Source organism: Nematolebias whitei, chromosome 8, assembly GCF_014905685.2.
Source record: "Nematolebias whitei isolate Nwh7 chromosome 8, NemWhi1, whole genome shotgun sequence".
Lineage (NCBI taxonomy): Eukaryota > Metazoa > Chordata > Actinopteri > Cyprinodontiformes > Rivulidae > Nematolebias > Nematolebias whitei.
In genome coordinates this window covers 42,291,617-42,303,538 of record NC_056505.1, presented here as the reverse complement: position 1 = coordinate 42,303,538, position 11,922 = coordinate 42,291,617, and the positions used below count along the sequence as shown (strand labels likewise).

Below are 11,922 nucleotides of genomic sequence, written 5' to 3'. Positions count from 1 at the left end.
TATATATAGTGTTTGAAATTAAAATGTATTAATAAAAGAATTGTATTGCTGTACATTGTATAAAATTGGTCTGGGCCAGATGTGACCCACATCTAGCACTTACATCTGGCCCAAATGGCTCAATGAATGACCCCACACACACACACACACACACACACATACACACACGGCCCAGGGCTGGTTTGCCAGAGGTGAAACAATATATGGGCCAGCTCTAGGCCAGTTGGTGTGTCCTCAGTTGGCCCACACCTGGCCCAGTTCTGGCCGCACATGGGCCACATCTGGCAAACCAGCACTGGGCCAGGGGGGCCCCGTCATTCATTGAGCCATGTGGGCCAGATGTAAGTGCCAGACATGGACCACATCTGGCCCAGACCAATTTTGCTATGTGGGTTCCGCTCTATTTTACACCCAGTCCTGAGAATCTCCTTTACTTTGTAACTCCTTTCATTGAATTAAAGTTATGATCCCAGGCCTTCTCTCACCTAACCTGGATAAATGTTTTTCTAATCACAACCGGTTCATGTTTGTTTGATCAAAAAAATGAGTGTCCGTTTTTGTTCTTCACTGGTTTTAGTTTTGAAGAACCAGACAAAACTGCAGATAAAAGGGTTTTACAATCCCTACATGAAGTCTTCATTTGATCATTTTTCTCTAATATTTGATAGAATAAGTCCTATGTGCCAGCAACGAAGTAATAGATGCCAGCAATTGACAAAACATGGAGCAATATGGCAGTGTGTGCATGATGTGTAGTCCTCACCAACACATGTCAAGTCAGTGAAGTGGTCTTCACCTTCTTCTGCATTCATCAGGTCGTGTTTACTCTTCTTCGTCCTTTTCAACACTACAAACACAAAGTGAAACAAACACAGACATCTTGCCTCTTTCCTGCAGATCATTTTGTTGTCTCATTCAAGGTTCCTTCTTTACATGTTAGTATATGTAAGTAAAAGTAGATTCATGATTTGTGCTTTTTTATTCATAAACAATAATTTTTCTTAGGCTGAAATATTTTTAAACATAGAAAGAGTCATTACATGTAAATACTTGGGAAAGTAAATTTATACTGTATGTATGTATGTATGTATATATAGATATATATAGTAGTTACTTGCTATTTGCAGTTCAACTTTCGTAGACTCGCTCTTTCGTGGTATTTCAAAGTAAGACTGGACATGACACCCAACTGGCTGATTGATGGATGAGCCGCACAATCAGCATTGGATTGTTTATTTAAAATAAATTATTTTAAACGATTTAGCACCTGTATGCAGCATACAGGTGCAAGGAGAAGCTCCCCCCTGCAGCCTGTCATGATCTCCGCTCTCTGCCACCTGTGGCTCTCTGCCACTCCAACATTTCTGTTCCAGCTACAGCAGCTTTGTGAAGGCTTAACCCTTTGCTGTCCAGCTGCACTGATTTTTTTGTCTTCCAACTTAAAACTCAATGTATGTAACGTAAAATTGTCATAATCACAAAATATAAGTGTCAAAGTTATTTGTAATTATCTTAGATATATGTATATACATATATATATATATATATAAATATATATATATATATATATATATGTATGTATGTATGTATGTATGTATATATACACACACACAAAAGTGTTTAATTGTGAAGAGTTTGGTCCTTACCAGAGTTGTTGTGTTTTCTTTTGTACCATGCTCCATCCAGGGACTTTTCTTCTGCACTTTTGTCTTCCTCAGCCAGCATCACCTCCTCTGCAAAACACATTACTGTACTTGATTTCACTTAATCCCAAACATATTCACATTAGTATAAAATAAAAGGATAGCCTTTATGACTAGAGCAGGATGTTGATTTATGTTTTGATGCTATCTGTTTCACTCTAACGGGAGAACCCATCTTGTTGTTCTCACACAGATTTCTAACACCGGCATAAAGTCCTGTCTCCATGATAACAAGTAGCCTACATCCTACAGTACATTAACATCCTTCACTGTCCTGTTCTTGACAAGTGGCCCTGACTGCAGGAAGTTTCTCAGTGAGCCTAACTTTCAGTAAAACTCTGAGTAACTACAGATCTCATGGACGTTCAGCAGCTTTTCTTTTACTATTGTGTTTTTAATTCGTGTATTTGATATCAGAGTCATGGTTCAATCCACATGCTGCCCTTTGGATCAAAGGAACTCACAAGGCATGTCCTGAGGCACTGTAGGTCATTTTGACCCATAGGAAAGCAATAAGGTTAAAACACATGCTTTTGTTTGAATCAATGTTTCTCTTATCTTCTCCCTCTCTCTTCAAAATTTAAGGTTGAAAAATGAGTCACTAAAGACCTCTGAGACATGTGATGATGGGTACGCTCTTCTGTTTCCCTCATTAATAATCTTTACATGCATGCTCTTAAAATATGGATCACATCTGGCAGTGTCTTTACAAACGTTGGTTCATTGTGGTACTGAAGTCTTTTTTTTGTTTCTTTCATTCAACCTTTATTTAGACAGGTTAGTCCCATTGAGCCTTGGGAAGTGCCGACAACTTGTGAGTATTTCAATGAATAAGAAAGTTAGATTTTAAAGTTTAAAGTCTTGGTTTCTTCAAAGTTAAAATACTGCTTAGACAAAGTGCAGAAGAGAAATGTGTCTGTCGTTCACCATGACATTAAACTCTCCATACATAATCATAAATACCCGAGCTCTTAAAAAATGTCCCCCCAACACTTGAACAGAAGAAAATGAACAAACTCTGGAAAAGAACAGAGTCTTCAGGCCACGATAACTCAAAGCAGAAACATCTGAGCTTGTCTACGTCATCTGTGAGAACGCTCTGCATGTTCTCCACCATGCTCCAACAAACTCTGGGTGGTTTGAACTCCTGGGACACTGATGCCAAACCAACAAGAGCCCCGAGGTACAAACATCTGACCACCTGTTCCTACAAGCTGCAAGGTCCAGGAGCTGTTCCAAGGCCTCTCATGAATTTGCAGAAGTCCAGCCTGAGAACGTCCAGCTTCAGTTGCTTCGGCCTGGCCAGAGACCATGCACGTTAGTGGGAGAAATCTCCTGACGGTCAGATCTCCAGATCCTTGCATGGCTCAGTGTCACGATTATTTAACATTTCCTTTAGATTAAACTTATTATTCCACAGTAATTTATTATTTATTATTTTGAACAAATCTTTTTATTCTGATTTTCTTTAAGTAGGGAGTCAAAGGTTTCACCCATCATTATTCACAGCAATCTAAATTATAAACTTTTACTTTAGTTTGTAAATTTACCACATGGTCACCAGTGACTCCCGCGACCCAAAAAGGAAGAAACAGACAAAGATAATGGATGGATGGTAATAAAAACATATCAAATTTCAGTCATGTGTATTCATTTTTGTGTGTTTTAGAGGGTCAAACTGTGAAACTCGACTGCAGTTATGAAATCTGAGCTAGCGAGCACGAACACAACAGAGGACAAAATATTCATATTTTTATTTGTGCATTGAAGTTGGTCGCTTTACTGTATTCATTTTTCAAATCAAAGTTACTGTGTGTGTGTGTGTGTTTGTGTATGTGTGTGTGTTATTGACCTGCTTTGCATATCCACTCCAGGTAACCTGTTAACTCTCTCTCAATCTGCTGCTGTCGGCGAAGCTTCAAGAATTCCTGCCTCTTCTCAACTCGCTCTCTTTCTTTGGCAAATTCCCTGCAAAAATCAAACATACAAACACAAACACCTGGTTACTAAATAAAAAAAACATTAAAATAAAAAAAAGCACAGATTTTGGTGGTCCTAGCTGTTGACAGGAACAGGCTGAGTCTATGCTCTCATCGTCTCTCTGTCCTCTCAAACCACAGACGGCCACTCTGAGCCCGTTTCTGCTGGACGTTATTTCTTTTCACTGTCATCCTCTGCTTGGGATTGGAGGGCTGCACTGAAGAGTCGCCACAAACTGCTGTTTCACTTCCACAAACTGTTTTGCTAACTGACATAATGTCCTATACTGAATAGGATTATAATTTATTAGAGTGTATTATAATTTATTATGATGTATAGTAATATCCTGATGCATGCTCAATAATCCAAGTAGAAAAATCCAAAAAAGTTAAATCTGGTCCTCTGGACATCCAAAAAACAAAACAAAGCAAAACAACAAAAATGTAGAAACGTTTCGTCTCTCATCCGAGAGACTTCCTCAGTCTGCGGTGCTGTATTCAGCTCAGTCTCTTAAATAGCACCTTCTCAGAGTGGATCAACCAGTTTTGCTGCTGACAACCAAAACCAGCTGATCACATGCTCAAGAAGGACCATCAGCCTAACAATGGATCATTAGCACACTGATGGCTGTTTACTATTCACAGAGGGCTGAGTGATACTAGCAATCACAGCATTGTAAGAGGGGGACAATTGAACACGTAGGCCTCCACCCCTGTTTAACAATGGACGGTTTCTTTTCACAAAGATGTCCTCCTTTACTCCTCTCTCAAACCATCGTTCCTCTCTATCCAGGATGTGCACATCTTCATCCCTGAAAGAGTGACCGCTGGCCTGGAGATGAGTGTAGACTGCAGAGTCCTGGCCTGATGATGTTGATCTTCTGTGCTGGGCCATCCTTTTGGCCAGTGGCTGTTTTGTTTCCCCGATGTAAGACTGATCACAGCCCTCCTGACACTGAACAGCATACACAGCATGGTCCTTCTTGAGCATGTGATCAGCTGGTTTTGGTTGACAGCAGCAAAACTGGTTGATCCACTCTGAGACGGTGCTATTTAAGAGACTGAGCTGAATACAGCACCTCAGACTGAGGAAGTCAGATGAGAGACGAAACGTTTCTACATTTTTTTGTTGTTTTGCTTTGATTTAGCTTTTTTAGATGTATAGTAATCATTCGCTGCTTCATGTTTCGACTTCTGCAAACTCGCTCTACTGCGGTTCATGTACGTACAGTCCAAAATATTGGACAAATTAATATTTTTTTACACACAATTGTGGACTGTGGACAATTGTATCACTGTACTCATGTGGCTGTGAAAAGTTAATGACAAAAGTAATAATTCAAACAGGCGCTGCCGTTTTGTAGTTTACTTTCATTCAGCCTCCTCTGTTCTGTAATTGCCACTCATAAGGACTACATTGCCCTTAATTCAATGCTGTAGTGCCTCCAGCTGCTGTTTTCTATCAAACAGTATTTTTGCAAAGTGAAGCTATGACTGCTGAACCAGCCTTTCAAATGTAAAAGTTAATTCATGTCACATGGAAAAGTTTTTAAAGAAAATTCAACTTTACAAAAATAAGATTCCAAAGAACGTGTAAATCATGTGAGGACATGTCTCTTTAAGAAACAGAGTGTTGTGCTTAGTAACCCGAGCGCTGATTGGCTGTTACCGTCTGTTTACCTGCTCTCTTTTTCAACTGGACTTCTTATGGGTCCTATCATTTATTTATTTATTTATTAACCTGTATTTAACCAGGCAAATCCCACTGAGATCACAGATCTCTTTTGTAAGGGAGGCCTGGGCCTGAAGGCAGACTAACATGCATGTCTTTAATCTGTGGGAGGAAACTGGAGTACCTGGAGAAATCCCACACAAGCACAAGAAGAACATGCAAACTGCAAACGGAAAGACCCCAGGTCCAACCGGGGATTGAACCCAAGACCTTCTTGCTATGAGGCAACAGTGCTAACCACTGAGCCGTTGTGCTGCCAAGAATGGTCTGTGTGTTCAAAAGTTTCTGGTGGCAAACCAAAACTGCAGTAGAAGATGCTGACGATAAAAGAGAAATTGGAACATGATGGTTCAACAAATTTTAAAAACAATTAGGGTTAAAAGTGTTTCAATGCACAGAGAGGCTGCGTCCGCTGACACAGCAAGAGCGGAGGATTTTGCTAACATGAGTTCAAAGATCTGGTCACCAAGTGGGTTTAGAGGTCTGAACAAGGTTTTAACATGGACGAAACGGGCCTGTTCTGGAGAAGGATGCCATATCACACTTTTATTATGAAGGACAAGGCCAAAGCTCCTGGTTTCATCTCAGCTTCATCACCTTCATCGTCATCACTGGACAGCTAATTCTTCATCTCTTCTTCCTCTTCATCTTCTCTGCTGAGTACCCATTAAAAATTTATATTTTTTTAAAGGTTTAAAAGTTTAGAAAATTGTTAGGAACATTGCAAGAGTTTGGAAAGAGTGTAAAACACCTTACTATAAATATAAATACTAAAATAAACTACTTCTTATTGTAACACTGACTGTAGACTCTTTGAGTTCAGTCTAGATCTGTGTTGGTCTTGTAACGTGTGTACAGTCCCTGAGGTGACCTTTGTTGTGAACTAGTGGAGAGGGACACGTCACCTCAGAGACATTACTTTGTCTGAAACTGTTAAAAAAATATTCATCCATTCTTTGGAAACAAACGTCATATTTTTCAAATATTCTTCGTCTCAGCTCACAAACATTCTATGTAGACAATAATGTAATAAAAAAAAACTATTGTGTAAACTCACTAACCCAAGGCCTTCTTATGAAACTGAGAGACCTTTGTTCTATAAAGACTTTGTATGAATTTGAAAGCTCCTGAGTTGATTTCATACAGACGGCTTCAGTATCTCTTGTAATGTATGGATGAAAGTTCTGTTACCATGAAGGTAACACCATAATAAGAACCCTTTTGTTTGTTCATCAACTTGATCTTCCTGTTCCAGGAACATATGGTCAACAGCGACCCCCTCTGTTAGTCAACTTGCATGTTTTAAGGTTTAGTCAAGATGTCATATTTTTGAACATTTATTCATGCAAATGTGTGTTTTAAGTAATCTTCTCTTAAGATTATACATTTGTCTTATTTTCTCTTTTAGAATGAAACTTTTAAGGCAGAGAAAACAAGGACTTTAGATCTAATTATATAAGTTTCTTTATGGAAAGAAAGGCGATCCACTAAGTTTCTGAACTTCCCTAAAACCTCCTTAAAAGATAATTCTGAACTATGATTGGTCAGAATTTAACAGCCACACCCCTTTTCTCATGGTTTAACCAATCCTCAGTCTGCTTGAACGAAGAGACTTTGAGAGTAAGAAAGAAGTCTCGGGAGAAAATGAGACAAAAAGAAAAAGATGGAGCACGAAGAGTTTCTAAATCTTAAAAGTTAAAAGTTTTATTTTACTTTCAAACAAGTTCTCAAGGAAAAGACAACAACAGCTGATGAGTTCCAGAACTCAGCAGAAACCAGCACCTGACTGTTCATTAGAACCAGTTTGGACTCACAACTGTTACCAGAACCAGGCTGAAACAACGTCAGTATCCTACTGAGAGCCAGTTTACTACAGAGCCAGTAGTAGAAGAAGGTGGACAATCTGCCTGTATGGCAAGCCCTTTTAACATAACATCGGATTCACCACGCTTACATTCCAGATATCTGAAAATGATTTATGACTAGACATATTAGTTATCTTTAATTATATTTTGACTAGTCAAAATACTTATTTGAGATATCTCTAATTACATTCTGACTAGTGTAAATGATGTCAGATTTACCATTGAGTTGTATGGAGGCTTCAATTCAAGATATCCATCCATCCATCCATTATCTTTACCCGCTTATTCCATTTTGGGTCACAGGGGTCGCTGGTGCCCATGTCCAGCAATCACTGTGCGAGGGGCGGGGTACACCCTGGACGGGTCGCAAGTCCATCACAGGGCCACATATACACAAATGAGACAAACAACCATACACACCTAGGGACAATTTAGAGTTACCAATTACCCTAACATGCATGTTTTTGGTCTGTGGGAAGAAACCGGAGTACCCCACGCATGCACGGAGAGAACATGCAAACTCCACCCAGAAGGTCCCTGGACCGGGATTTGAACCAAGGACCTGCTTGCTGAGAGGCAGCAGCTCTACCAGTTGCGCCACCGTGCTGCTCCAATTCAAGATATCTTAAACTGAATTTTGACTAGTCAAAAATACAGTTCTAGATATCTCTAAGTTAATTTTGACTAGTCATTATTTGCTATCTTGCTTTTAGTTCTGACTAGTCATATTTACAATTAAAGATATCTTAAATTACATCATTATTCAAGATATCTTAAATGTATTTTTAGATATCATAAATAAAGATTTGACTAGTGCAAATTAAATTGCAGATATCTTGATAGCAAATAACGACTAGGCAAAACTAACTTAAAGATATCTAGAACTGTACTTAAGACTAGTCAAAATTCCTTTTAAGATATCTCAAAATTAATTCAAGATATCTTGAATATTTTTTCATGTAGACGGTTTTTCTATTTAGGATATCTTAAATTAACATTTTGACTAGTCAGAATGATGTTCAAGATATCTAGAATAATTATTCTGACTAGTCAAAACGTCACAGATTTACGTAGCATTTTGGCAGAAAAATCATAAGGCATTGTAACCTTTTTATCTTATAATCTGCAATGTCAGGTCAGTCCAACACAACGCTCGTATTTCTAACAGGATTTTTAACACGGCAGCTCAGATTATTTATTGTATCTACAACAAGAAGACTTTTTTGCGACGTCTTTTTCATGACAACCGGAAACTGACACTTCCTGTTTTGTGAGTCTTTGCACTAAGGAGATATGTCTATGTTTTCAACATCTTTGCTTAATTTGCAACCTTTTCTTTCGCTGCTGAGGAGGAAATTGCAGTGGCGAATTCTCGAACTAATAAATGTGAATGGATAAAAGTTCTTTCATGAAGAAAATATCCACAGCTATCAAGGTAAGTAGAAAACTAAGACGTAGCTTAGCGAGCTAACCGTTAGCTACAACATATGAAGTACATAAACATCGTAATAAAGAAGACTAATTTAGTGTGCTAAATTATTTGGAGTATTTGAAACAGACATGGTATAAAATTTTAAATTATATTTTTATGAGGTTCCATTAGTGCCAAACATATGTTTATGTGTGTATGTAGCGTGCTGTGTATATGTAAGGTGATGTGTTAAGTGAATCAGTCTATTATACAATCTATTACTTGTTTAAAGCTAAACATGTTATAACAAGTATATATATATATATATATATATATATATATATATATATATATATATGTGCTAAAAGCAGATCTATTTTAGATCTCACTGGGTGTTGCAAAAAAAGAAAAGGCTGATTTGTTTGCTTATTTCTGTAGAAGTGCAGCTGGTAAAGGTTTTTGTAACCATGTAGTTGCAGTTTTTTTTTTTTTTTTTTTACCAGACTGCACACTACTCCCAACTCCAGCTGCCAACTGGTCCTCCTGTACTGGACTGCACAAGAGATTTACAAAGATGGCACAGACAAAGAACACAGGTAAAACAAAAACTAAAATAAGAGTGGAACACATTATTATCTGTTATATTATTTAGTATATGATGGTTATGATTCTCATAACAATAATTGTAATAACTTTCCCACCTGTATATTATTAGTGCCATGTGAAATTTGTCATAGTCTCAATATTACTTGGGTCAAATATATTTTTCTCTCCTAACTTGTTTGGAATTGTTTGTTTTTGTAGGTAATGAATAAATGCAGGTTCAACCTCTATGAATTAGTAATATTTGCAAGTTAAGTAAAAATCTTAACTCTCAAATCTGTCCCACTGTGTCCTACCAAATTACTAACTTGTCTCTTTACATTTATTTATTTTTTAGTTTGACATATTTTTATGTTTATTTCTTGTAAGGGAATCCATCCTGAACCTGCCAGCGAGGTGGTGGTGCGAAAGCCCAAAACTGTGGGGAAAAGATGTTTGCACTCCACGCTTTACAGAGCTTTCACAGGTATAAACTTTGGGTTAATGTTTTTATGTCCATGTTTCCTTTGTCAAAACATTGTGATTCTGTCACTCGTGTGTTTGTAGGACCACTTCCAGATCCTGACATCCTGGCATTGGAAGAAAAACTACACCAGCTGGAGTCCCAACCACTTATCACACTTATCCTAGAGATGGTCTCTCAGCTTTGGAGCTGGTACCATCCAGATTTGGGCCTGTGCCACAGGGCTCACTGAGGTCTCACCAGTGTCCACCTGAGAAGTCCTGCGTTGCATCATTCTGCACCACATGGCTCCAGACCTCCCTGCTCTTCCTTCGATGCTGCATAGTCTTCCCAACATGTGTTTTGTGCCCACACTCGGTCAACTTATGCATCTTCAGTCTCTGCAAGTGTCACATGAAGTACAGGCCAGAACCAGGGAGCAGTCCAGATGTCCTGTGTGGGTACAGCTTTGACAACCAAGGCTTACTGCTAGCCATTTCTGCTTTCCGTGTTGCTTACAGAGGAAGTACAGAGGAGGAGTGTGCTGACATAGCACTGGCAGCTCAGATGATCAGGGGGTACACTAAACAATAACTGTTGAACGGGTATGGTGTGATGAATGGATTGATGATTGATTGATTGATCAGATGAAGTCTAAACTGGACATGTTTTACTTCAACACCTTCATCGATGTGTTTATATCAATGCAGTAAGAAACATAAAATTTATAAATCACCCCTTTGTTCCTTCATCTTTTTAATCAGTCTCAAGCTGTGTGAATCACTGTAAATACTGTATGCTCAATAATCCAGATAGAAAAATCTAAAAAAGTTAAGTCTGGTCCTCTGGACATTCAAAAAGCAAAACAAAGCAAAACAAACAAACAAAAAAATGTAGAAACGTTTCGTCTTCCATCCGAAAGACTTCCTCAGTCTGAGGTGCTGTATTCAGCTCAGTCTTATAAATAGCACCTTCTCAGAGTGGATCAACCAGTTTGCTACTGACAACCATGTGAGCAGCACCTCAGACTGAAGAAGTCTTTCGGATGAAAGACGAAACGTTTCTACCTTTTTTTGTTTGTTTGTTTTGTTTTTTTGAATGTCCAGAGGACCAGACATAACTTTTTTAGATGTAAATACTGTAAATAGTTATTCATGAAAAATGCATGAATGTGCCGATTTCTTTAAAATGAAATTGCATAATTTGATAAAATATCTATAATCCACTATCAATTTATAGTGTACAGTTATAAAATGTTAACTTAAATAGTTAAATGTTTTTTGTTTGTACTAAATATTGTAAATTGCACTTGTTTTCCTTGCAGATCAACTGAATCAATCCATAAATAATAATAAAAAACAGTATGGTGCTCAAGTGTGTTTTAATTGAAAAATGTTTAAAATAATTCATAACATTAAAATATCTACCGGTAATTATGTAACACTAGAACAATTTACATACATGTGACAAGCTTGGATATGGATGTTATTTTTATTTTATAAACTTACAGCAAAACCACCTTAGGACTTTCACCCAAGGACATAATTTATACACAGAAAAGGCACTTGGGTTTATTTACAAGTAAGCAGGAGACTATCCTGATGCATGCTCAATAATCCAGGTAGAAAAATCTAAAAAAGTTAAATCTGGTCCTCTGGACATTCAAAAAAACAAAACAAAGCAAATCAACAAAAAAATGTAGAAACGTTTCGTCTCTCATCCGAGAGACTTCCTCAGTCTGAGGTGCTGTTTTCAGCTCAGTCTCTTAAATAGCACCGTCTCAGGGTGGATCAACCAGTTTTGCTGCTGACAACCAAAACCAGCTGATCACATGCTCAAGAAGGACCATCAGCATAACAATGGATCATTAGCACATCATTAGCAACTGAAGGGCAGTTGGCAGCTCAGAACACCACATACAGAACACCATGGACTTTGTGGATAAGATGAGGGATGTCATCATGGAGACTGATGAAACAATGGTCTCTTTTGATGTCACATCACTCTTTACGTGCATTCCAGTTGAGGATGCAGTAGAGGTGGTCAGTTTAAAATTAAAATCAGACACCACTCTGAGCAGCAGGACCACACTTTCTACAGAACAACTGTGTCAACTCTTGAAACTGTGCCTGCAGTCAATCTACTTCACATATGGGGAGCAATATTATAGGCAGAAACATGGGTGTG

General features: G+C 38.1%; 1 protein-coding gene across 1 annotated transcript in view; it reads right to left on the bottom strand.

Moving 5' to 3' along the window:
• The window catches only part of cacna1ba (calcium channel, voltage-dependent, N type, alpha 1B subunit, a), a 668,325-nt gene that overhangs the window by 430,067 nt on the left and 226,336 nt on the right, over positions 1-11,922 (bottom strand). The window contains exons 8-10 of the mRNA XM_037680745.1: positions 3,556-3,671; positions 1,647-1,733; positions 764-847 (exon numbers count right to left, since the gene is read on the bottom strand). Of these exons, the coding sequence (XP_037536673.1) occupies positions 764-847; positions 1,647-1,733; positions 3,556-3,671 (287 nt within the window). The remainder of the gene's footprint in view (positions 1-763; positions 848-1,646; positions 1,734-3,555; positions 3,672-11,922) is intronic.